This window comes from Lepus europaeus, unplaced genomic scaffold, assembly GCF_033115175.1.
Source record: "Lepus europaeus isolate LE1 unplaced genomic scaffold, mLepTim1.pri SCAFFOLD_153, whole genome shotgun sequence".
Classification (NCBI taxonomy): Eukaryota; Metazoa; Chordata; class Mammalia; order Lagomorpha; family Leporidae; genus Lepus; species Lepus europaeus.
In genome coordinates this window covers 378801-406303 of record NW_026909056.1, presented here as the reverse complement: position 1 = coordinate 406303, position 27503 = coordinate 378801, and the positions used below count along the sequence as shown (strand labels likewise).

Here is a 27503-nt window from a genome sequence, read left to right as displayed (position 1 = left end):
TGAATGTTTTTTATCAGGGAACATTTAATTTTCTGCTTGGAAACACTAATTGGTTCCACATGGAGACACCAGCTCTACACACTCGTATTTTCTAGGGAGAAAGCTAGAGGAACTGCTGCAAACAAACATGATATTTCTGTTTGTGTAGATGACATTTTATGCACTTGCCTAACAAAAGACTTTGCTTTTCTCCAAAACCATTTTTACTGTGATTTTCTCGGTCCATTGCATACGAATTCCACACCTCTTTGTCCGGACATGAGTGAATAAAACCGGAAATATCCGGTTTTGTTTTGGCTAACTCAATCCCAGATATTGCTACAGACTCTGGGTTGGTTTTTTCGGGATATTATCAACAGACTTTATTGTTTGAAAGTCTTTTATCGGGGAACATTTTATTTTGAGCTTGGATACAGTAATTGGTTCCACATGGAGACACCAGCTCTACACATTCGTATTTTCTAGGGAGAAAGCTAGAGGAACTGCTGCAAACAAACAAGATATTTCTATTTGTGTAGATGACATTTTATGCACTTCCCTAACAAAAAGACTTTGCTTTTCTCCAAAACCGTTTTTAATGTGATTTTCTTGGTCCATTGCATATGAATTCCACACCTCTTTGTCCGGATATGAGTGGATAAAACCGGTAATATCCGGTTTTGTTTTGGCTAACTCAATCCCAGATATTGCTACAGACTCTAGGTTGGTTTTTTCGGAATATTATCAACAGACTTTATTGTTTTGAAAGTCTTTTATCGGGGAACATTTTATTTTGTGCTTGGATACAGTAATTGGTTCCACATGGAGACACCAGCTCTACACATTCGTATTTTCTAGGGAGAAAGCCAGTGGAACTGCTGCAAACAAACATGATATTTCTGTTTGTGTAGATGACATTTTATGCACTTCCCTAACAAAAAGACTTTGCATTTCTCCAAAACCATTTTATCTGTGATTGTCTCGGTCCATTGCATACGAATTCCACACCAGTTTGTCCGGATATGACTGGATGAAACCAGAAATATCCGGTTGTGTTTTTGCTAACTCAATCCAAAATACTGTGAAAGCCTCTGTGTTTGTGTTTTCTGGATATTATCGATGGACTTTATTGTTTTGAATGTTTTTATTAGGGAACATTTCATTTTCTACCGTAGAAACACTAATTGGTTCCACATGGGGACACCAGCTCTACACATTTGTATTTTCTAGGGAGAAAGCTAGAGGAACTGCGGCAAACAAACATGATATTTCTGTTTGTATAGATGACATTTTATGCACTTGCCTATCGAAAAGACTTTGCTTTTCCCCAAACCATTTTGCTGTGATTTTCTGTGTCCATTGCATACAAATTCCACACCAGTTTCTCCAGATATGACTGGATGAAACCAGAAATATCCGGTTGTGTTTTGGCTAACTCAATGCCAGATATTGCTACAGCCTCTGTGTTTGTGTTTTCCGGATATTATCGACGGACTTTATTGTTTTGAATGTTTTTATCAGGGAACATTTAATTTTGTACCATAGAAACACTAATTGGATCCACATGGGGACACCAGCTCTACATATTCATATTTTCTAAGGAGAAAGCCAGAGGAATTGTGGCCACAAAAATGATATTTCTTTTATTATCGATGACATTTTATTCACTTGCCTAACGAAAAGACTTTGCTTTTCTCCAAAACCATTTTATCTGTGACTTTCTCGGTCCATTGCATACGAATTCCACACCAGTTTTTCTGGATATGACAGCATGAAACTGGAAATATCTGGGTTTCTTCTGGCTAACCTCAATCCCAGATATTGCTACAGCCTCTGTGTTTGTGTTTTCCGGACACTATCAACGGACTTTATTGTTTTGATTGTTTTTTTATAAGGGAACATTTAATTTTGTGCTTGAAACACTAATTGGATCCACATGGAGACACCAGCTCTACACATTCGTATTTTCTAGGGAGAAAGCTAGAGGAACTGCGACAAACAAACATGATATTTCTGTTTGTATAGATGACATTTTATGCACTTGCCTAACGAAAAGACTTTGCATTTCTCCAAAACCATTTTATCTGTGATTGTCTCGGTCCATTGCATACGAATTCCACACCAGTTTTTCCGGATATGACTGTGTAGGACCCTAAAAATTGGTGTCCTATAGAGAGAGACCCCCAGAAGCACGAATTCCACTCCAATCGATGCAAAGAGCATGAGGAAAGTTTATTTCATTTGCAAATGGGTCGTCTCTCAGTAACACTACAAAGCAGTGCAGAGAGAACGACCCCGACCATCAATTGCCCAGAGTATTTAAGGCTTAAAACCACAACATTAGCATATCTCCACAGCATTACAAAACATCACAATGTATAGGGTTTTTCCAGGGTAAAGGAACAAAGTACTTGAGCAAGCACAAATACGGGGTCATCAGGACATAGGGTGGGTACATTTTCGGTCAACTTCTGCTTTTATGGTTCCCAAAACTTAACATAGCTCCTAAACTAATTATCACATGCTACAGGTTCAACTAAAGTTCAATTATCTCATGAAAGTATTTAGCAAGCTCAGCTATTTTGCACAGAAGCAAAACAGTATGCAGTTAGCTCACAAGCAACTTCATTTTAAACCTAGCCCGCCTAATTCCTTTATTCCCCTAATGCTTTCATTCCCCCCTTTTCTTTTTGTCAAATTTTAATCTTAAAATTTAAGTGCAATCATGGGGATGAGTTATACCATTTAATATTATATTAGTAATATGCACCACAGCCATTAATATTAGGTCCAAGGGGCAGTCCCCTGTGCCTAGCCGCACAGCCAGGGACGCTGTCGGTGCGGACAATGCAGGTGGGGCGGCGCCGGTTCAGCACAAGGATCAGCTGCTGCCGCTCCTGCTCCAGCTCCCTGATAGGCGGCAGCCGGCCGCCTCCCCATGCGCCCACCAAATCCGCTGCCAGACAGATGCAAGTCTACAGGGTAGGGGAAGCATGTCCCGCAGGATAGAAAAAGTTACAAAAAGGCATCAGAATTCAAAAACAGAAAATACAACAGAGACAAAAACAGAAAACACATCCCTGAAGAAGTCATACAAATTTGGGTTGATACCTGGTGCCTGTTCAGCTGAATTGACCCAAATACTTTTTGTGACTTTCACACACCCTCTTCGACTTTCTTTAAACATTTTACCATTTTTATTAAACTAGCCATCCGGATAAAGTCATTCTTACAAACCATGTCCTTTTCTTATATAAAAAGCTCTTTTTTTCTTTAGCCCTTCTTACCAACAATACTCTTTTCTTTCATGTCCTTCATTTTTAAACTTTGGCACTGCTGGGTCAGGACCAAGGCGTGGGTGATAAACAATTTTACTTTTAATAAACTAAAGAAGCCTATTCATTATGCAGGGTAAAAATTAAAATAACATTACTAAGGGTCAGCAATACTTCTTTTTTAGCAATGACAATATCACACAGATCTGTTCGGTAACTTCCAGAAAAATTTTTTCACCAGAATTATGTATAAACTTTTTTACAAATCCATTTTCCCAGCCTCCGTTTTGCCTTATCCATTCTCCCATCCTCCTCGTTATGAACTCAGCCACAAAATAAGGGATGGGCTTAAAAGTGTCCACATCCGGAGCAGCCTGCTCCCGGAGGAGCTTCTTGGCCAAGACCCCTTCGAATGCGAATATAGTCACAATCCTACCCCAGTTGATGACACCGTCCTCAAACTCTTTTTCCATCACTTGGTTGAAAATCGTTCTGGCAGTCTCGACGGACGCGACAGGCACATTGTGCAGGTACGGTTGCAGAGCCTCTTCCACTTCTTGCTGGATGGAGAAGGTGACGTTCTGCAGCACCCTGGACGTCTTGCTCAATCCCAGTCCAGGCTGCGGCATCTTCAGGATATACAGCAAATAGTCCTGAGCCAGCATGTGTACATAGGCAAACTCGCAGTCACTCATCTTCTGCTGCTCGGAGAGCAGAGCCAGGGACTGCTTCTTCAGGAAGCCTTTAAAGCCCTAAAAGGCAGACATCTAAGCAGAGCCTGGCAGGATAGGGAAGTTGCAAAAGGGTAGCAGCATATAAAGGATATGTAGCATTATAAAAATGTGCAGCAGCAATTTGACCCAGTCTCCAGTGCCAGTCTCCACCATTAATCATACGTTTTACCTAACTATATCCCCAGTACCTTGGCTACCGCCACCACCATCTGACTTACCCTATAAACACTATGTAGCATTTATTTCCTATACCTGTGCCACCATCTGACTTACCCTGGAGACGAAAGCCGGCCCGGTGTCTGAACCCAGTACCTTTGGTAGTCCAATTCAGGGAAACATTGGCGCAATTTTTCTTCTTGGTCGATAAAGCCTCTGTCCATTTTGAGTTCCCCGTGGATAGTGGCGAGAGCGTACCTGCTGTTCTTGTGCATTGCCACCTGCTCCTTTTTCTTAGCTGCACGGAGTGCATGGTCCATAGCGATCAGCCCTGCCTGCCGAGCAGAGTCCTCGGGGGGGGGGGTTGAAGGTGGAAACCCAGACCACTGTCCTCGTTCGGCCGTCTCCCACTGTTATCTCCGTTGACCTCCAGACGCTAGGGGGATATCGCGTGGGCCCCTCCCAGACACCGCAGGGGGTGATGGAGCATTATCTACGGGAACCTGGGCAGAGCCCGCATCCTCAACACTATCCCAACAAGGGAGGGGCCGAGGGGCCGCTGTCGCCCAGTCTCACCACTCCGCTGCTGTCGTCTTTTCTCTTGTCGTCTTGCAGGGGCCGTTTCGGTCAGTTCAGTCTCGTGTGGCAGTCGTACACCACTAGATTCTCGTTGTTAGTCGGACCTTAGGGGGACTTGTCCTTTTGGGCACTTCTCTGTGCTTTTGCCAGTCTCCGGGGTCCCTGCCTATCCTAATTTTCCCTTACTTTTGCTTTCTTTTAACTGTGGTGGCCAGGATCCTAGTTAGTTCCTCTTTCTTAGCCCATTTTAAACTTCCCTTTTTTAACTAAATAACTTTAACCCCTTCAGCTAAACTCCTCAGGAGAGTCTGGCAGTAGAGACTGAGTCTCCTACAAAGTTCCATTTAAGTGTAGCAAAATTAATGATAGTAAAACAGGCCCTGCAAGTCCTATCAGGGCTTGTGATCCCAGTTATATGGAGGAGGAGGACGGCCAGCTAGAACGGGCCGGGGGTCCTTCCTCCTTTATTTCATCGGATTCTTTCTCCTCCATTTCTCTTCTGGTTTCCAAAAAGGGCACTGCGGGCCTTCTTGGGAAACAGGGGATATAAGGTGCCCTCCTAAGGAGGCGGGGGGAATAAGGTGGTGGAATATTAAAAAGATCTTCCTGCCTGCCTGGAGGAGTTAAGGGTTTCTCAGGTTTGAGGGTGTCCAATTCCTGTAATGGATAGAGGGTTGAGGTATTTGCCCTGGTCTGCAATTTCCAATACTAGGGGTGTTGCGGGTAGGATCGGAGGGGGTTTGGGGCTCGACGCCACCCCCAGGGCAACTGCTGATAACTCAGAACTGGGCTTCATCCTCAGGGCGGTGGTGGGTATAGTAGGATCGAGCTCTGCCACCGCCCTGTTGGAAAGGAGGAAAGGTTTTACCCAGTCTGGGGGGTTTTTCGCCAGGTCCTCCCACACAAAGATGTAGGGCACTTGATTCGGGCGCCCTTCTTTACCTCCCCTGCAGACCTGGCTCTTCACCTGTAAGATAATTCGAGAGTTAAAAGTCCCATCCCGTGGCCACCCGATGTTTAAGGCTGGCCACTCGGATGTACAGAAACTTGTCCAGTTCTTCTTCTGCACTCTTATAGACAAGTTTTGGGCCCGCTCCTGGACCTCTCTTCAATGACCTAAAGTAAGACTCAAAGGTGCAGTTAATTCCTGTCCCATGTTGGAGGGGAAAGGCAAATAAGGAAGATATATTAAAACACAGAAAACAACCACAAAACTCACAAAGACACTGCGCGCAAAACCAAGACAAAACTGAAACCAAAACTTCCGACGGGAGTGGCTGCTGCCACCAGCCCTTCTCCCGGGGAAGAAAACCTTTCCCTAACCAGAACTTCCGATGGGAGCGAAGCGGCTGCCGCCCGCCAGGCTCCCCAGGGAAGCTTTTCCCCACCAAGTGGTGAGAGCGATGGGAGCGAAGCGGCTGCCACCCGCCAGGCTCCCCCAGAATACCGCCACTGGAGCGTCCTCCAGGGCCTGAGCCAGGGGTCTTGACACGTCTGTCTTGCCTACTACTGGCTCTTTTCAGATACAGGTCCCGTACAGGCACAATTTCAGTAAAACATAAACCTCCGGTACGTCAAGCGCCCCGGGAAAACAGCTAAAACATAAACCTCCGGTACGTCAAGCGCCCCGGGAAAAATAAAATACTAAAAAAATTAACAAAACACACAAAAATACTTAAAACAGCAAAGACTTACCTCCGATTGGAAAATGGAGCGTGGGTCTGGGGTCTCGAATCCCGGACGAGCCCCCAATGTAGGACCCTAAAAAGTGGTGTCCTATAGAGAGAGACCCCCAGAAGCACGAATTCCACTCCAATCGATGCAAAGAGCATGAGGAAAGTTTATTTCATTTGCAAATGGGTCGTCTCTCAGTAACACTACAAAGCAGTGCAGAGAGAACGACCCCGACCATCAATTGCCCAGAGTATTTAAGGCTTAAAACCACAACATTAGCATATCTCCACAGCATTACAAAACATCACAAGGTATAGGGTTTTTCCAGGGTAAAGGAACAAAGTACTTGAGCAAGCACAAATACGGGGTCATCAGGACATAGGGTGGGTACATTTTCGGTCAACTTCTGCTTTTATGGTTCCCAAAAACCTAACATAGCTCCTAAACTAATTATCACATGCTACAGGTTCAACTAAAGTTCAATTATCTCATGAAAGCATTTAGCAAGCTCAGCTATTTTGCACAGAAGCAAAACAGTATGCAGTTAGCTCACAAGCAACATCATTTTAAACCTAGCCCGCCTAATTCCTTTATTCCCCTAATGCTTTCAACTGGATGAAACCAGAAATATCCGGTTGTGTTTTGGCTAACTCAATCCAAAATACTGTGAAAGCCTCTGTGTTTGTGTTTTCTGGATATTATCGATGGACTTTATTTTTCTGAATGTTTTTATTAGGGAACATTTTATTTTGTACCGTAGAAACACTAATTGGTTCCACATGGGGACACCAGCTCTACACATTCGTATTTTCTAGGGAGAAAGCTAGAGGAACTGTGGCAAACAAACATGATATTTCTGTTTGTATAGATGACATTTTATGCACTTGCCTAACGAAAAGACTTTGCTTTTCTCCAAAACCATTTTTACTGTGATTTTCTCGGTCAATTGCATACGAATTCCACACCAGTTTCTCCGGATATGACTGGATGAAACCAGAAATATCCGGTTGTGTTTTGGCTAACTCAATCCCAGATATTGCTACAGCCTCTGTGTTTGTGTTTTCTGGATATTATCGACGGACTTTATTGTTTTGAATGTTTTTATCAGGGAACATTTAATTTTGTACCGTAGAAACACAAATTGGATCCACATTGTGACACCAGCTCTACATATTCATATTTTCTAAGGAGAAGGCCAGAGGAATTGTGGCCAAAAAAATGATATTTCTTTTACTATCGATGACATTTTATGCACTTGCCTAACGAAAAGACTTTGCTTTTCTCCAAAACCATTTTATCTGTGATTTTCTCGGTCCATTGCATACGAATTCCACACCTCTTTGTCCGGATATGAGTGGATAAAACCGGAAATATCCGGTTTTGTTTTGGCTAACTCAATCCCAGATATTGCTACAGACTCTGGGTTGGTTTTTTCGGGATATTATCAACAGATTTTATTGTTTTGAAAGTCTTTTATCGGGGAACATTTTATTTTGAGCTTGGATACAGTAATTGGTTCCACATGGAGACACCAGCTCTACACATTCGTATTTTCTAGGGAGAAAGCCAGTGGAATTCCTGCAAACAAACATGATATTTCTGTTTGTGTAGATGACATTTTATGCACTTGCCTAATGAAAAGACTTTGCTTTTCGCCAAAACCATTTTTGCTCTGATTTTCTCGGTCCATTGCATACGAATTCCACACCACCTTTTCCAGAAATGACTGGATAAAACCAGAAATATCCGGTTGTGTTAGGGCTAACTCAATCCAAAATATTGTGAAAGCTTCTGTGTTTGTGTTTTCTGGATATTATCGATGGACTTTATTGTTTTGAATGTTTTTATCAGGGAACATTTAATTTTGTACCGTAGAAACACTAATTGGTTCCACATGGGGACACCAGCTCTACACATTCGTATTTTCTAGGCAGAAAGCTAGAGGAACTGCGGCAAACAAACATGATATTTCTGTTTGTCTAGATGACATTTTATGCATTTGCCTAACGAAAAGACTTTGCTTTTCTCCAAAACCATTTTATCTGTGATTTTCTTGGTCCATTGCATACGAATTCCACACCCATTTCCGGATATGACAGGATGAAACTGGAAATATCTGGGTTTCTTCTGGCTAACTCAATCCCAGATTTTGCTACAGCCTCTGTGTTTGTGTTTTCCGGACACTATCAACGGAATTTATTGTTTTGAATGTCTTTTATCGGGGAACATTTTATTTTGAGCTTGGATACAGTAATTGGTTCCACATGGAGACACCAGCTCTACACATTCGTATTTTCTAGGGAGAAAGCCAGTGGAACTGCTGCAAACAAACATGATATTTCTGTTTGTGTAGATGATATTTTATGCACTTGCCTAACGAAAAGACTTTGCTTTTTGCCAAAACCATTTTTGCTCTGATTTTCTCGGTCCATTGCATACGAATTCCACACCACCTTTTCCAGAAATGACTGGATAAAACCAGAAATATCTGGTTGTGTTTTGGCTAACTCAATCCAAAATATTGTGAAAGCTTCTGTGTTTGTGTTTTCTGGATATTATCGATGGACTTTATTGTTTTGAATGTTTTTATCAGGGAACATTTAATTTTGTACCATTGAAACACTAATTGGTTCATCATGGGGACACCTGCTCTACACATTCGTATTTTCTAGGCAGAAAGCTAGAGGAAATGAGGAAGACAAACATGATATTTTTTTTTGTATAGATGACATTTTATGCACTTCCCTAATGAAAAGACTTTGCTTTTCTCCAAAACCATTTTATCTGTGATTTTCTCGGTCCATTGCATACGAATTCCACACCTCTTTGTCCGGATATGAGTGGATAAAACCGGAAATATCCGGTTTTGTTTTGGCTAACTCAATCCCAGATATTGCTACAGCCTCTGTGTTTGTGTTTTCTGGATATTATCGACGGACTTTATTGTTTTGAATGTTTTTATCAGGGAACATTTAATTTTGTACCGTTGAAACACAAATTAGATCCACATTGTGACACCAGCTCTACATATTCATATTTTATAAGGAGAAGGCCAGAGGAATTGTGGCCAAAAAAATGATATTTCTTTTTGTATCGATGACATTTTATGCACTTGCCTAACGAAAAGACTTTGCTTTTCTCCAAAACCCTTTTATCTGTAATTTTCTCGGTCCATTGCATACGAATTCCACACCTCTTTGTCCCGATATGAGTGGATAAAACCGGAAATATCCGGTTTTGTTTTGGCTAACTCAATCCCAGATATTGCTACAGACTCTGGGTTGGTTTTTTCGGGATATTATCAACAGACTTTATTGTTTTGAAAGTCTTTTATTGGGGAACATTTTATTTTGAGCTTGGATACAGTAATTGGTTCCACATGGAGACACCAGCTCTACACATTCGTATTTTCTAGGGAGAAAGCCAGAGGAACTCCTGCAAACAAACATGATATTTCTGTTTGTGTAGATGACATTTTATGCACTTGCCTAATGAAAAGACGTTGCTTTTCCCCAAAACCATTTTTGTTCTGATTTTCTCGGTCCATTGCATACGAATTCCACACCACCTTTTCCAGAAATGACTGGATAAAACCAGAAATATCCGGTTGTGTTTTGGCTAACTCAATCCAAAATATTGTGAAAGCTTCTGTGTTTGTGTTTTCTGGATATTATCGATGGACTTTATTGTTTTGAATGTTTTTATCAGGGAACATTTAATTTTGTACCGTAGAAACACTAATTGGTTCCACATGGGGACACCAGCTCTACACATTCGTATTTTCTAGGCAGAAAGCTAGAGGAACTGCGGCAAACAAACATGATATTTCTGTTTGTATAGATGACATTTTATGCACTTGCCTAACGAAAAGACTTTGCTTTTCTCCAAAACCATTTTATCTGTGATTTTCTTGGTCCATTGCATACGAATTCCACACCCGTTTTCTGGATATGACAGGATGAAACTGGAAATATCTGGGTTTGTTCGGGCTAACTCAATCCCAGATATTGCTACAGCCTCTGTGTTTGTGTTTTCCGGACACTTTCAACGGAATTTATTGTTTTGAATGTCTTTTATCGGGGAACATTTTATTTTGAGCTTGGATACAGTAATTGGTTCCACATGGAGACACCAGCTCTACACACTCGTATTTTCTAGGGAGAAAGCTAGAGGAACTGCGACAAACAAACATGATATTTCTGTTTGTATAGATGACATTTTATGCACTTGCCTAACGAAAAGACTTTGCTTTCCTCCAAAACCATTTTTACGTGATTTTCTCGGTCCATAGCATACGAATTCCACTCCAGTTTGTCCGCATATGACTGGATGAAACCGCAAATATCTGGTTTTCTTTTGGCTAATTCAATCCCAGATATTGCTACAGCCTCTGTGTTTGTGTTTTCCGGATATTATCAAAAGACTTTATTGTTTTGAAACTCTTTTATCGGGGAACATTATACTTAGAGCTTGTTTATAATAATTGGTTCCACATGGGGACACCAGCTCTACATATTCATATTTTCTAAGGAGAAAGCTAGAGGAACTGTGGCCAAAAAAATGATATTTCTTTTAGTATCGATGACATTTTATGCACTTCCCTTACGAAAAGACTTTGCTTTTCTCCAAAACCATTTTATCTGTGATTTTCTCGGTCCATTGCATACGAATTCCACACGAGTTTTCCGGATATGACTGGATGAAACTGGAAATATCTGGGTTTGTTCTGGCTAACTCAATCCCAGATATTGCTACAGCCTCTGTGTTTGTGTTTTCCGGACACTATCAACGGAATTTATTGTTTTGAATGTCTTTTATCGGGGAACATTTTATTTTGAGCTTGGATACAGTAATTGGTTCCACATGGAGACACCAGCTCTACACATTCGTATTTTCTAGGGAGAAAGCCAGTGGAACTGCTGCAAACAAACATGATATTTCTGTTTGTGTAGATGATATTTTATGCACTTGCCTAACGAAAGACTTTGCTTTTCTCCAAAACCATTTTTACTGTGATTTTCTCGGTCCATTGCATACGAATTCCACACCACCTTTTCCAGAAATGACTGGATAAAACCAGAAATATCTGGTTGTGTTTTGGCTAACTCAATCCAAAATATTGTGAAAGCTTCTGTGTTTGTGTTTTCTGGATATTATCGATGGACTTTATTGTTTTGAATGTTTTTATCAGGGAACATTTAATTTTGTACCATTGAAACACTAATTGGTTCATCATGGGGACACCTGCTCTACACATTCGTATTTTCTAGGCAGAAAGCTAGAGGAAATGAGGAAGACAAACATGATATTTTTTTTGTATAGATGACATTTTATGCACTTCCCTAATGAAAAGACTTTGCTTTTCTCCAAAACCATTTTATCTGTGATTTTCTCGGTCCATTGCATACGAATTCCACACCTCTTTGTCCGGATATGAGTGGATAAAACCGGAAATATCCGGTTTTGTTTTGGCTAACTCAATCCCAGATATTGCTACAGCCTCTGTGTTTGTGTTTTCTGGATATTATCGACGGACTTTATTGTTTTGAATGTTTTTATCAGGGAACATTTAATTTTGTACCGTAGAAACACAAATTGGATCCACATTGTGACACCAGCTCTACATATTCATATTTTCTAAGGAGAAGGCCAGAGGAATTGTGGCCAAAAAATGATATTTCTTTTAGTATCGATGACATTTTATGCACTTGCCTAACGAAAAGACTTTGCTTTTCTCCAAAACCATTTTATCTGTGATTTTCTCGGTCCATTGCATACGAATTCCACACCTCTTTGTCCGGATATGAGTGGATAAAACTGGAAATATCCGGTTTTGTTTTGGCTAACTCAATCCCAGATATTGCTACAGACTCTGGGTTGGTTTTTTCGGGATATTAACAACAGACTTTATTGTTTTGAAAGCCTTTTATTGGGGAACATTTTATTTTGAGCTTGGATACAGTAATTGGTTCCACATGGAGACACCAGCTCTACACATTCGTATTTTCTAGGGAGATAGCCAGTGGAATTCCTGCAAACAAACATGATATTTCTGTTTGTGTAGATGACATTTTATGCACTTGCCTAATGAAAAGACTTTGCTTTTCTCCAAAACCATTTTTACTGTGATTTCCTCAGTCCATTACATACGAATTCCACTCCAGTTTGTCCGCATATGACTGGATGAAACCGGAAATATCCGGTTTTATTTTGGCTAACTCAATCCCAGATATTGCTACAGATTCTGGGTTTGTGTTTTCCGGACACTATCAACGGACTTTATTGTTTTGAATGTTTTTTATCAGGGAACATTTAATTTTCTGCTTGGAAACACTAATTGGTTCCACATGGAGACACCAGCTCTACACACTCGTATTTTCTAGGGAGAAAGCTAGAGGAACTGCTGCAAACAAACATGATATTTCTGTTTGTGTAGATGACATTTTATGCACTTGCCTAACAAAAGACTTTGCTTTTCTCCAAAACCATTTTTACTGTGATTTTCTCGGTCCATTGCATACGAATTCCACACCTCTTTGTCCGGACATGAGTGAATAAAACCGGAAATATCCGGTTTTGTTTTGGCTAACTCAATCCCAGATATTGCTACAGACTCTGGGTTGGTTTTTTCGGGATATTATCAACAGACTTTATTGTTTTGAAAGTCTTTTATCGGGGAACATTTTATTTTGAGCTTGGATACAGTAATTGGTTCCACATGGAGACACCAGCTCTACACATTCGTATTTTCTAGGGAGAAAGCTAGAGGAACTGCTGCAAACAAACAAGATATTTCTATTTGTGTAGATGACATTTTATGCACTTCCCTAACAAAAAGACTTTGCTTTTCTCCAAAACCGTTTTTAATGTGATTTTCTTGGTCCATTGCATATGAATTCCACACCTCTTTGTCCGGATATGAGTGGATAAAACCGGTAATATCCGGTTTTGTTTTGGCTAACTCAATCCCAGATATTGCTACAGACTCTAGGTTGGTTTTTTCGGAATATTATCAACAGACTTTATTGTTTTGAAAGTCTTTTATCGGGGAACATTTTATTTTGTGCTTGGATACAGTAATTGGTTCCACATGGAGACACCAGCTCTACACATTGGTATTTTCTAGGGAGAAAGCCAGTGGAACTGCTGCAAACAAACATGATATTTCTGTTTGTGTAGATGACATTTTATGCACTTCCCTAACAAAAAGACTTTGCATTTCTCCAAAACCATTTTATCTGTGATTGTCTCGGTCCATTGCATACGAATTCCACACCAGTTTGTCCGGATATGACTGGATGAAACCAGAAATATCCGGTTGTGTTTTGGCTAACTCAATCCAAAATACTGTGAAAGCCTCTGTGTTTGTGTTTTCTGGATATTATCGATGGACTTTATTGTTTTGAATGTTTTTATTAGGGAACATTTCATTTTCTACCGTAGAAACACTAATTGGTTCCACATGGGGACACCAGCTCTACACATTTGTATTTTCTAGGGAGAAAGCTAGAGGAACTGCGGCAAACAAACATGATATTTCTGTTTGTATAGATGACATTTTATGCACTTGCCTATCGAAAAGACTTTGCTTTTCCCCAAACCATTTTTGCTGTGATTTTCTGTGTCCATTGCATACAAATTCCACACCAGTTTCTCCAGATATGACTGGATGAAACCAGAAATATCCGGTTGTGTTTTGGCTAACTCAATGCCAGATATTGCTACAGCCTCTGTGTTTGTGTTTTCCGGATATTATCGACGGACTTTATTGTTTTGAATGTTTTTATCAGGGAACATTTAATTTTGTACCATAGAAACACTAATTGGATCCACATGGGGACACCAGCTCTACATATTCATATTTTCTAAGGAGAAAGCCAGAGGAATTGTGGCCACAAAAATGATATTTCTTTTATTATCGATGACATTTTATTCACTTGCCTAACGAAAAGACTTTGCTTTTCTCCAAAACCATTTTATCTGTGACTTTCTCGGTCCATTGCATACGAATTCCACACCAGTTTTCTGGATATGACAGCATGAAACTGGAAATATCTGGGTTTCTTCTGGCTAACTCAATCCCAGATATTGCTACAGCCTCTGTGTTTGTGTTTTCCGGACACTATCAACGGACTTTATTGTTTTGATTGTTTTTTTATAAGGGAACATTTAATTTTGTGCTTGGAAACACTAATTGGATCCACATGGAGACACCAGCTCTACACATTCGTATTTTCTAGGGAGAAAGCTAGAGGAACTGCGACAAACAAACATGATATTTCTGTTTGTATAGATGACATTTTATGCACTTGCCTAACGAAAAGACTTTGCATTTCTCCAAAACCATTTTATCTGTGATTGTCTCGGTCCATTGCATACGAATTCCACACCAGTTTTTCCGGATATGACTGTGTAGGACCCTAAAAATTGGTGTCCTATAGAGAGAGACCCCCAGAAGCACGAATTCCACTCCAATCGATGCAAAGAGCATGAGGAAAGTTTATTTCATTTGCAAATGGGTCGTCTCTCAGTAACACTACAAAGCAGTGCAGAGAGAACGACCCCGACCATCAATTGCCCAGAGTATTTAAGGCTTAAAACCACAACATTAGCATATCTCCACAGCATTACAAAACATCACAATGTATAGGGTTTTTCCAGGGTAAAGGAACAAAGTACTTGAGCAAGCACAAATACGGGGTCATCAGGACATAGGGTGGGTACATTTTCGGTCAACTTCTGCTTTTATGGTTCCCAAAAACTTAACATAGCTCCTAAACTAATTATCACATGCTACAGGTTCAACTAAAGTTCAATTATCTCATGAAAGTATTTAGCAAGCTCAGCTATTTTGCACAGAAGCAAAACAGTATGCAGTTAGCTCACAAGCAACTTCATTTTAAACCTAGCCCGCCTAATTCCTTTATTCCCCTAATGCTTTCATTCCCCCCTTTTCTTTTTGTCAAATTTTAATCTTAAAATTTAAGTGCAATCATGGGGATGAGTTATACCATTTAATATTATATTAGTAATATGCACCACAGCCATTAATATTAGGTCCAAGGGGCAGTCCCCTGTGCCTAGCCGCACAGCCAGGGACGCTGTCGGTGCGGACAATGCAGGTGGGGCGGCGCCGGTTCAGCACAAGGATCAGCTGCTGCCGCTCCTGCTCCAGCTCCCTGATAGGCGGCAGCCGGCCGCCTCCCCATGCGCCCACCAAATCCGCTGCCAGACAGATGCAAGTCTACAGGGTAGGGGAAGCATGTCCCGCAGGATAGAAAAAGTTACAAAAAGGCATCAGAATTCAAAAACAGAAAATACAACAGAGACAAAAACAGAAAACACATCCCTGAAGAAGTCATACAAATTTGGGTTGATACCTGGTGCCTGTTCAGCTGAATTGACCCAAATACTTTTTGTGACTTTCACACACCCTCTTCGACTTTCTTTAAACATTTTACCATTTTTATTAAACTAGCCATCCGGATAAAGTCATTCTTACAAACCATGTCCTTTTCTTATATAAAAAGCTCTTTTTTTCTTTAGCCCTTCTTACCAACAATACTCTTTTCTTTCATGTCCTTCATTTTTAAACTTTGGCACTGCTGGGTCAGGACCAAGGCGTGGGTGATAAACAATTTTACTTTTAATAAACTAAAGAAGCCTATTCATTATGCAGGGTAAAAATTAAAATAACATTACTAAGGGTCAGCAATACTTCTTTTTTAGCAATGACAATATCACACAGATCTGTTCGGTAACTTCCAGAAAAATTTTTTCACCAGAATTATGTATAAACTTTTTTACAAATCCATTTTCCCAGCCTCCGTTTTGCCTTATCCATTCTCCCATCCTCCTCGTTATGAACTCAGCCACAAAATAAGGGATGGGCTTAAAAGTGTCCACATCCGGAGCAGCCTGCTCCCGGAGGAGCTTCTTGGCCAAGACCCCTTCGAATGCGAATATAGTCACAATCCTACCCCAGTTGATGACACCGTCCTCAAACTCTTTTTCCATCACTTGGTTGAAAATCGTTCTGGCAGTCTCGACGGACGCGACAGGCACATTGTGCAGGTACGGTTGCAGAGCCTCTTCCACTTCTTGCTGGATGGAGAAGGTGACGTTCTGCAGCACCCTGGACGTCTTGCTCAATCCCAGTCCAGGCTGCGGCATCTTCAGGATATACAGCAAATAGTCCTGAGCCAGCATGTGTACATAGGCAAACTCGCAGTCACTCATCTTCTGCTGCTCGGAGAGCAGAGCCAGGGACTGCTTCTTCAGGAAGCCTTTAAAGCCCTAAAAGGCAGACATCTAAGCAGAGCCTGGCAGGATAGGGAAGTTGCAAAAGGGTAGCAGCATATAAAGGATATGTAGCATTATAAAAATGTGCAGCAGCAATTTGACCCAGTCTCCAGTGCCAGTCTCCACCATTAATCATACGTTTTACCTAACTATATCCCCAGTACCTTGGCTACCGCCACCACCATCTGACTTACCCTATAAACACTATGTAGCATTTATTTCCTATACCTGTGCCACCATCTGACTTACCCTGGAGACGAAAGCCGGCCCGGTGTCTGAACCCAGTACCTTTGGTAGTCCAATTCAGGGAAACATTGGCGCAATTTTTCTTCTTGGTCGATAAAGCCTCTGTCCATTTTGAGTTCCCCGTGGATAGTGGCGAGAGCGTACCTGCTGTTCTTGTGCATTGCCACCTGCTCCTTTTTCTTAGCTGCACGGAGTGCATGGTCCATAGCGATCAGCCCTGCCTGCCGAGCAGAGTCCTCGGGGGGGGGGTTGAAGGTGGAAACCCAGACCACTGTCCTCGTTCGGCCGTCTCCCACTGTTATCTCCGTTGACCTCCAGACGCTAGGGGGATATCGCGTGGGCCCCTCCCAGACACCGCAGGGGGTGATGGAGCATTATCTACGGGAACCTGGGCAGAGCCCGCATCCTCAACACTATCCCAACAAGGGAGGGGCCGAGGGGCCGCTGTCGCCCAGTCTCACCACTCCGCTGCTGTCGTCTTTTCTCTTGTCGTCTTGCAGGGGCCGTTTCGGTCAGTTCAGTCTCGTGTGGCAGTCGTACACCACTAGATTCTCGTTGTTAGTCGGACCTTAGGGGGACTTGTCCTTTTGGGCACTTCTCTGTGCTTTTGCCAGTCTCCGGGGTCCCTGCCTATCCTAATTTTCCCTTACTTTTGCTTTCTTTTAACTGTGGTGGCCAGGATCCTAGTTAGTTCCTCTTTCTTAGCCCATTTTAAACTTCCCTTTTTTAACTAAATAACTTTAACCCCTTCAGCTAAACTCCTCAGGAGAGTCTGGCAGTAGAGACTGAGTCTCCTACAAAGTTCCATTTAAGTGTAGCAAAATTAATGATAGTAAAACAGGCCCTGCAAGTCCTATCAGGGCTTGTGATCCCAGTTATATGGAGGAGGAGGACGGCCAGCTAGAACGGGCCGGGGGTCCTTCCTCCTTTATTTCATCGGATTCTTTCTCCTCCATTTCTCTTCTGGTTTCCAAAAAGGGCACTGCGGGCCTTCTTGGGAAACAGGGGATATAAGGTGCCCTCCTAAGGAGGCGGGGGGAATAAGGTGGTGGAATATTAAAAAGATCTTCCTGCCTGCCTGGAGGAGTTAAGGGTTTCTCAGGTTTGAGGGTGTCCAATTCCTGTAATGGATAGAGGGTTGAGGTATTTGCCCTGGTCTGCAATTTCCAATACTAGGGGTGTTGCGGGTAGGATCGGAGGGGGTTTGGGGCTCGACGCCACCCCCAGGGCAACTGCTGATAACTCAGAACTGGGCTTCATCCTCAGGGCGGTGGTGGGTATAGTAGGATCGAGCTCTGCCACCGCCCTGTTGGAAAGGAGGAAAGGTTTTACCCAGTCTGGGGGGTTTTTCGCCAGGTCCTCCCACACAAAGATGTAGGGCACTTGATTCGGGCGCCCTTCTTTACCTCCCCTGCAGACCTGGCTCTTCACCTGTAAGATAATTCGAGAGTTAAAAGTCCCATCCCGTGGCCACCCGATGTTTAAGGCTGGCCACTCGGATGTACAGAAACTTGTCCAGTTCTTCTTCTGCACTCTTATAGACAAGTTTTGGGCCCGCTCCTGGACCTCTCTTCAATGACCTAAAGTAAGACTCAAAGGTGCAGTTAATTCCTGTCCCATGTTGGAGGGGAAAGGCAAATAAGGAAGATATATTAAAACACAGAAAACAACCACAAAACTCACAAAGACACTGCGCGCAAAACCAAGACAAAACTGAAACCAAAACTTCCGACGGGAGTGGCTGCTGCCACCAGCCCTTCTCCCGGGGAAGAAAACCTTTCCCTAACCAGAACTTCCGATGGGAGCGAAGCGGCTGCCGCCCGCCAGGCTCCCCAGGGAAGCTTTTCCCCACCAAGTGGTGAGAGCGATGGGAGCGAAGCGGCTGCCACCCGCCAGGCTCCCCCAGAATACCGCCACTGGAGCGTCCTCCAGGGCCTGAGCCAGGGGTCTTGACACGTCTGTCTTGCCTACTACTGGCTCTTTTCAGATACAGGTCCCGTACAGGCACAATTTCAGTAAAACATAAACCTCCGGTACGTCAAGCGCCCCGGGAAAACAGCTAAAACATAAACCTCCGGTACGTCAAGCGCCCCGGGAAAAATAAAATACTAAAAAAATTAACAAAACACACAAAAATACTTAAAACAGCAAAGACTTACCTCCGATTGGAAAATGGAGCGTGGGTCTGGGGTCTCGAATCCCGGACGAGCCCCCAATGTAGGACCCTAAAAAGTGGTGTCCTATAGAGAGAGACCCCCAGAAGCACGAATTCCACTCCAATCGATGCAAAGAGCATGAGGAAAGTTTATTTCATTTGCAAATGGGTCGTCTCTCAGTAACACTACAAAGCAGTGCAGAGAGAACGACCCCGACCATCAATTGCCCAGAGTATTTAAGGCTTAAAACCACAACATTAGCATATCTCCACAGCATTACAAAACATCACAAGGTATAGGGTTTTTCCAGGGTAAAGGAACAAAGTACTTGAGCAAGCACAAATACGGGGTCATCAGGACATAGGGTGGGTACATTTTCGGTCAACTTCTGCTTTTATGGTTCCCAAAAACCTAACATAGCTCCTAAACTAATTATCACATGCTACAGGTTCAACTAAAGTTCAATTATCTCATGAAAGCATTTAGCAAGCTCAGCTATTTTGCACAGAAGCAAAACAGTATGCAGTTAGCTCACAAGCAACATCATTTTAAACCTAGCCCGCCTAATTCCTTTATTCCCCTAATGCTTTCAACTGGATGAAACCAGAAATATCCGGTTGTGTTTTGGCTAACTCAATCCAAAATACTGTGAAAGCCTCTGTGTTTGTGTTTTCTGGATATTATCGATGGACTTTATTGTTCTGAATGTTTTTATTAGGGAACATTTCATTTTGTACCGTAGAAACACTAATTGGTCCCACATGGGGACACCAGCACTACACATTCGTATTTTCTAGGGAGAAAGCTAGAGGAACTGTGGCAAACAAACATGATATTTCTGTTTGTATAGATGACATTTTATGCACTTGCCTAACGAAAAGACTTTGCTTTTCTCCAAAACCATTTTTACTGTGATTTTCTCGGTCAATTGCATACGAATTCCACACCAGTTTCTCCGGATATGACTGGATGAAACCAGAAATATCCGGTTGTGTTTTGGCTAACTCAATCCCAGATATTGCTACAGCCTCTGTGTTTGTGTTTTCTGGATATTATCGACGGACTTTATTGTTTTGAATGTTTTTATCAGGGAACATTTAATTTTGTACCGTAGAAACACAAATTGGATCCACATTGTGACACCAGCTGTAAATATTCATATTTTCTAAGGAGAAGGCCAGAGGAATTGTGGCCAAAAAAATGATATTTCTTTTACTATCGATGACATTTTATGCACTTGCCTAATGAAAAGACTTTGCTTTTCTCCAAAACCATTTTATCTGTGATTTTCTCGGTCCATTGCATACGAATTCCACAACTCTTTGTCAGGATATGAGTGGATAAAACCGGAAATATCCGGTTTTGTTTTGGCTAACTCAATCCCAGATATTGCCACAGACTCTGGGTTGGTTTTTTCGGGATATTATCAACAGACTTTATTGTTTTGAAAGTCTTTTATCGGGGAACATTTTATTTTGAGCTTGGATACAGTAATTGGTTCCACATGGAGACACCAGCTCTACACATTCGTATTGTCTAGGGAGAAAGCCAGTGGAACTCCTGCAAACAAACATGATATTTCTGTTTGTGTAGATGACATTTTATGCACTTGCCTAATGAAAAGACTTTGCTTTTCCCCAAAACCATTTTTGCTCTGATTTTCTCGGTCCATTGCATACGAATTCCACACCACCTTTTCCAGAAATGACTGGATAAAACCAGAAATATCCGGTTGTGTTAGGGCTAACTCAATCCAAAATATTGTGAAAGCTTCTGTGTTTGTGTTTTCTGGATATTATCGATGGACTTTATTGTTTTGAATGTTTTTATCAGGGAACATTTAATTTTGTACCGTAGAAACTCTAATTGGTTCCACATGGGGACACCAGCTCTACACATTCGTATTTTCTAGGCAGAAAGCTAGAGGAACTGCGGCAAACAAACATGATATTTCTGTTTGTCTAGATGACATTTAATGCACTTGCCTAACGAAAAGACTTTGCTTTTCTCCAAAACCATTTTATCTGTGATTTTCTTGGTCCATTGCATATGAATTCCACACCCATTTCCGGATATGACAGGATGAAACTGGAAATATCTGGGTTTCTTCTGGCTAACTCAATCCCAGATATTGCTACAGCCTCTGTGTTTGTGTTTTCCGGACACTATCAACGGAATTTATTGTTTTGAATGTCTTTTATCGGGGAACATTTTATTTTGAGCTTGGATACAGTAATTGGTTACACATGGAGACACCAGCTCTACACACTCATATTTTCTAGGGAGAAAGCTAGAGGAACTGCGACAAACAAACATGATATTTCTGTTTGTATAGATGACATTTTATGCACTTGCCTAACGAAAAGAATTTGCTTTCCTCCAAAACCATTTTTACGTGATTTTCTCGGTCCATAGCATACGAATTCCACTCCAGTTTGTCCTCATATGACTGGATGAAACCGGAAATATCTGGTTTTATTTTGGCTAATTCAATCCCAGATATTGCTACAGCCTCTGTGTTTGTGTTTTCCGGATATTATCAAAAGACTTTATTGTTTTGAAACTCTTTTATCGGGGAACATTATATTTAGAGCTTGTTTATAATAATTGGTTCCACATGGGGACACCAGCTGCACATATTCATATTTTCTAAGGAGAAAGCTAGAGGAACTGTGGCCAAAAAAATATTTCTTTTAGTATCGATGACATTTTATGCACTTGCCTTACGAAAAGACTTTGCTTTTCTCCAAAACCATTTTATCTGTGATTTTCTCGGTCCATTGCATACGAATTCCACACCAGTTTTCCGGATATGACTGGATGAAACTGGAAATATCTGGGTTTCTTCTGCCTAACTCAATCCCAGATATTGCTACAGCCTCTTTGTTTGTGTTTTCCGGACACTATCAATGGAATTTATTGTTTTGAATGTCTTTTATCGGGGAACATTTTATTTTGAGCTTGGATACAGTAATTGGTTCCACATGGAGACACCAGCTCTACACACTCGTATTTTCTAGGGAGAAAGCCAGTGGAACTCCTGCAAACAAACATGATATTTCTGTTTGTGTAGATGATATTTTATGCACTTGCCTAACGAAAAGACTTTGCTTTTCGCCAAAACCATTTTTGCTCTGATTTTCTCGGTCCATTGCATACGAATTCCACACCACCTTTTCCAGAAATGACTGGATAAAACCAGAAATATCCGGTTGTGTTAGGGCTAACTCAATCCAAAATATTGTGAAAGCTTCTGTGTTTGTGTTTTCTGGATATTATCGATGGACCTTATTGTTTTGAATGTTTTTATCAGGGAACATTTAATTTTGTACCATTGAAACACTAATTGGTTCATCATGGGGACACCTGCTCTACACATTCGTATTTTCTAGGGAGAAAGCTAGAGGAAATGAGGAAGACAAACATGATATTTTTTTTGTATAGATGACATTTTATGCACTTCCCTAATGAAAAGACTTTGCTTTTCTCCAAAACCATTTTATCTGTGATTTTCTCGGTCCATTGCATACGAATTCCACACCTCTTTGTCCGGATATGAGTGGATAAAACCGGAAATATCCGGTTTTGTTTTGGCTAACTCAATCCCAGATATTGCTACAGCCTCTGTGTTTGTGTTTTCTGGATATTATCGACGGACTTTATTGTTTTGAATGTTTTTATCAGGGAACATTTAATTTTGTACCGTAGAAACACAAATTGGATCCACATTGTGACACCAGCTCTGCATATTCATATTTTCTAAGGAGAAGGCCAGAGGAATTGTGGCCAAAAAAATGATATTTCTTTTAGTATCGATGACATTTTATGCACTTGCCTAACGAAAAGACTTTGCTTTTCTCCAAAACCCTTTTACCTGTGATTTTCTCGGTCCATTGCATACGAATTCCACACCTCTTTGTCCGGATATGAGTGGATAAAACCGGAAATATCCGGTTTTGTTTTGGCTAACTCAATCCCAGATATTGCCACAGACTCTGGGTTGGTTTTTTCGGGATATTATCAACAGACTTTATTGTTTTGAAAGTCTTTTATTGGGGAACATTTTATTTTGAGCTTGGATACAGTAATTGGTTCCACATGGAGACACCAGCTCTACACATTCGTATTTTCTAGGGAGAAAGCCAGTGGAACTCCTGCAAACAAACATGATATTTCTGTTTGTGTAGATGACATTTTATGCACTTGCCTAATGAAAAGACTTTGCTTTTCCCCAAAACCATTTTTGCTCTGATTTTCTCGGTCCATTGCATACGAATTCCACACCACCTTTTCCAGAAATGACTGGATAAAACCAGAAATATCCGGTTGTGTTAGGGCTAACTCAATCCAAAATATTGTGAAAGCTTCTGTGTTTGTGTTTTCTGGATATTATCGATGGACTTTATTGTTTTGAATGTTTTTATCAGGGAACATTTAATTTTGTACCGTAGAAACTCTAATTGGTTCCACATGGGGACACCAGCTCTACACATTCGTATTTTCTAGGCAGAAAGCTAGAGGAACTGCGGCAAACAAACATGATATTTCTGTTTGTCTAGATGACATTTTATGCACTTGCCTAACGAAAAGACTTTGCTTTTCTCCAAAACCATTTTATCTGTGATTTTCTTGGTCCATTGCATATGAATTCCACACCCATTTCCGGATATGACAGGATGAAACTGGAAATATCTGGGTTTCTTCTGGCTAACTCAATCCCAGATATTGCTACAGCCTCTGTGTTTGTGTTTTCCGGACACTATCAACGGAATTTATTGTTTTGAATGTCTTTTATCGGGGAACATTTTATTTTGAGCTTGGATACAGTAATTGGTTACACATGGAGACACCAGCTCTACACACTCATATTTTCTAGGGAGAAAGCTAGAGGAACTGCGACAAACAAACTTGATATTTCTGTTTGTATAGATGACATTTTATGCACTTGCCTAACGAAAAGAATTTGCTTTCCTCCAAAACCATTTTTACGTGATTTTCTCGGTCCATAGCATACGAATTCCACTCCAGTTTGTCCTCATATGACTGGATGAAACCGGAAATATCTGGTTTTATTTTGGCTAATTCAATCCCAGATATTGCTACAGCCTCTGTGTTTGTGTTTTCTGGATATTATCAAAAGACTTTATTGTTTTGAAACTCTTTTATCGGGGAACATTATATTTAGAGCTTGTTTATAATAATTGGTTCCACATGGGGACACCAGCTGCACATATTCATATTTTCTAAGGAGAAAGCTAGAGGAACTGTGGCCAAAAAAATATTTCTTTTAGTATCGATGACATTTTATGCACTTGCCTTACGAAAAGACTTTGCTTTTCTCCAAAACCATTTTATCTGTGATTTTCTCGGTCCATTGCATACGAATTCCACACCAGTTTTCCGGATATGACTGGATGAAACTGGAAATATCTGGGTTTCTTCTGCCTAACTCAATCCCAGATATTGCTACAGCCTCTTTGTTTGTGTTTTCCGGACACTATCAATGGAATTTATTGTTTTGAATGTCTTTTATCGGGGAACATTTTATTTTGAGCTTGGATACAGTAATTGGTTCCACATGGAGACACCAGCTCTACACACTCGTATTTTCTAGGGAGAAAGCCAGTGGAACTGCTGCAAACAAACATGATATTTCTGTTTGTGTAGATGATATTTTATGCACTTGCCTAACGAAAAGACTTTGCTTTTCGCCAAAACCATTTTTGCTCTGATTTTCTCGGTCCATTGCATACGAATTCCACACCACCTTTTCCAGAAATGACTGGATAAAACCAGAAATATCCGGTTGTGTTAGGGCTAACTCAATCCAAAATATTGTGAAAGCTTCTGTGTTTGTGTTTTCTGGATATTATCGATGGACCTTATTGTTTTGAATGTTTTTATCAGGGAACATTTAATTTTGTACCATTGAAACACTAATTGGTTCATCATGGGGACACCTGCTCTACACATTCGTATTTTCTAGGGAGAAAGCTAGAGGAAATGAGGAAGACAAACATGATATTTTTTTTGTATAGATGACATTTTATGCACTTCCCTAATGAAAAGACTTTGCTTTTCTCCAAAACCATTTTATCTGTGATTTTCTCGGTCCATTGCATACGAATTCCACACCTCTTTGTCCGGATATGAGTGGATAAAACCGGAAATATCCGGTTTTGTTTTGGCTAACTCAATCCCAGATATTGCTACAGCCTCTGTGTTTGTGTTTTCTGGATATTATCGACGGACTTTATTGTTTTGAATGTTTTTATCAGGGAACATTTAATTTTGTACCGTAGAAACACAAATTGGATCCACATTGTGACACCAGCTCTGCATATTCATATTTTCTAAGGAGAAGGCCAGAGGAATTGTGGCCAAAAAAATGATATTTCTTTTAGTATCGATGACATTTTATGCACTTGCCTAACGAAAAGACTTTGCTTTTCTCCAAAACCCTTTTATCTGTGATTTTCTCGGTCCATTGCATACGAATTCCACACCTCTTTGTCCGGATATGAGTGGATAAAACCGGAAATATCCGGTTTTGTTTTGGCTAACTCAATCCCAGATATTGCCACAGACTCTGGGTTGGTTTTTTCGGGATATTATCAACAGACTTTATTGTTTTGAAAGTCTTTTATTGGGGAACATTTTATTTTGAGCTTGGATACAGTAATTGGTTCCACATGGAGACACCAGCTCTACACATTCGTATTTTCTAGGGAGAAAGCCAGAGGAACTGCTGCAAACAAACATGATATTTCTGTTTGTGTAGATGACATTTTATGCACTTGCCTAATGAAAAGACTTTGCTTTTCCCCAAAACCATTTTTGTTCTGATTTTCTCGGTCCATTGCATACGAATTCCACACCACCTTTTCCAGAAATGACTGGATAAAACCAGAAATATCCGGTTGTGTTTTGGCTAACTCAATCCAAAATATTGTGAAAGATTCTGTGTTTGTGTTTTCTGGATATTATCGATGGACTTTATTGTTTTGAATGTTTTTATCAGGGAACATTTAATTTTGTACCGTAGAAACACTAATTGGTTCCACATGGGGACACCAGCTCTACACATTCGTATTTTCTAGGCAGAAAGCTAGAGGAACTGCGGCAAACAACCATGATATTTCTGTTTGTCTAGATCACATTTTATGCACTTGCCTAACGAAAAGACTTTGCTTTTCTCCAAAACCATTTTATCTGTGATTTTCTTGGTCCATTGCATACGAATTCCACACCCGTTTTCCGGATATGACAGGATGAAACTGGAAATATCTGGGTTTCTTCTGGCTAACTCAATCCCAGATATTGCTACAGCCTCTGTGTTTGTGTTTTCCGGACACTTTCAACGGAATTTATTGTTTTGAATGTCTTTTATCGGGGAACATTTTATTTTGAGCTTGGATACAGTAATTGTTTCCACATGGAGACACCAGCTCTACACACTCGTATTTTCTAGGGAGAAAGCTAGAGGAACTGCGACAAACAAACATGATATTTCTGTTTGTATAGATGACATTTTATGCACTTGCCTAACGAAAAGACTTTGCTTTCCTCCAAAACCATTTTTACGTGATTTTCTCGGTCCATAGCATACGAATTCCACTCAGTTTGTCCGCATATGACTGGATGAAACCGGAAATATCTAGTTTTGTTTTGGCTAATTCAATCCCAGATATTGCTACAGCCTCTGTGTTTGTGTTTTCCGGATATTATCAAAAGACTTTATTGTTTTGAAACTCTTTTATCGGGGAACATTATATTTAGAGCTTGTTTATTATAATTGGTTCCACATGGGGACACCAGCTCTACATATTCATATTTTCTAAGGAGAAAGCTAGAGGAACTGTGGCCAAAAAAATGATATTTCTTTTAGTATCGATGACATTTTATGCACTTGCCTTACGAAAAGACTTTGCTTTTCTCCAAAACCATTTTATCTGTGATTTTCTTGGTCCAGTGCATACGAATTCCACACCAGTTTTCCGGATATGACTGGATGAAACTGGAAATATCTGGGTTTCTTCTGCCTAACTCAAACCCAGATATTGCTACAGCCTCTGTGTTTGTGTTTTCCGGACACTATCAACGGAATTTATTGTTTTGAATGTCTTTTATCGGGGAACATTTTATTTTGAGCTTGGATACAGTAATTGGTTCCACATGGAGACACCAGCTCTACACATTCGTATTTTCTAGGGAGAAAGCCAGTGGAACTGCTGCAAACAAACATGATATTTCTGTTTGTGTAGATGATATTTTATGCACTTGCCTAACGAAAGACTTTGCTTTTCGCCAAAACCATTTTTGCTCTGATTTTCTCGGTCCATTGCATACGAATTCCACACCACCTTTTCCAGAAATGACTGGATAAAACCAGAAATATCTGG

At 40.9% G+C, this 27503-nt stretch overlaps 2 protein-coding genes across 2 annotated transcripts; both read right to left on the bottom strand.

Annotated features, from left to right (window-relative positions):
• Nucleotides 1–3418: 3418 nt before the first annotated feature.
• Nucleotides 3419–3949, bottom strand: LOC133754540 (bcl-2-related protein A1-like). The gene has a single exon (XM_062184985.1). It carries the CDS (start codon nucleotides 3947–3949, stop codon nucleotides 3419–3421), a length of 531 nt encoding a protein of 176 aa, XP_062040969.1.
• Nucleotides 3950–16105: 12156 nt separating this feature from the next.
• Nucleotides 16106–16636, bottom strand: LOC133754539 (bcl-2-related protein A1-like). The gene has a single exon (XM_062184984.1). The coding sequence runs from the start codon at nucleotides 16634–16636 to the stop codon at nucleotides 16106–16108; it is 531 nt and encodes a 176-aa protein (XP_062040968.1).
• Between the last annotated feature and the right edge of the window lie 10867 nt (nucleotides 16637–27503).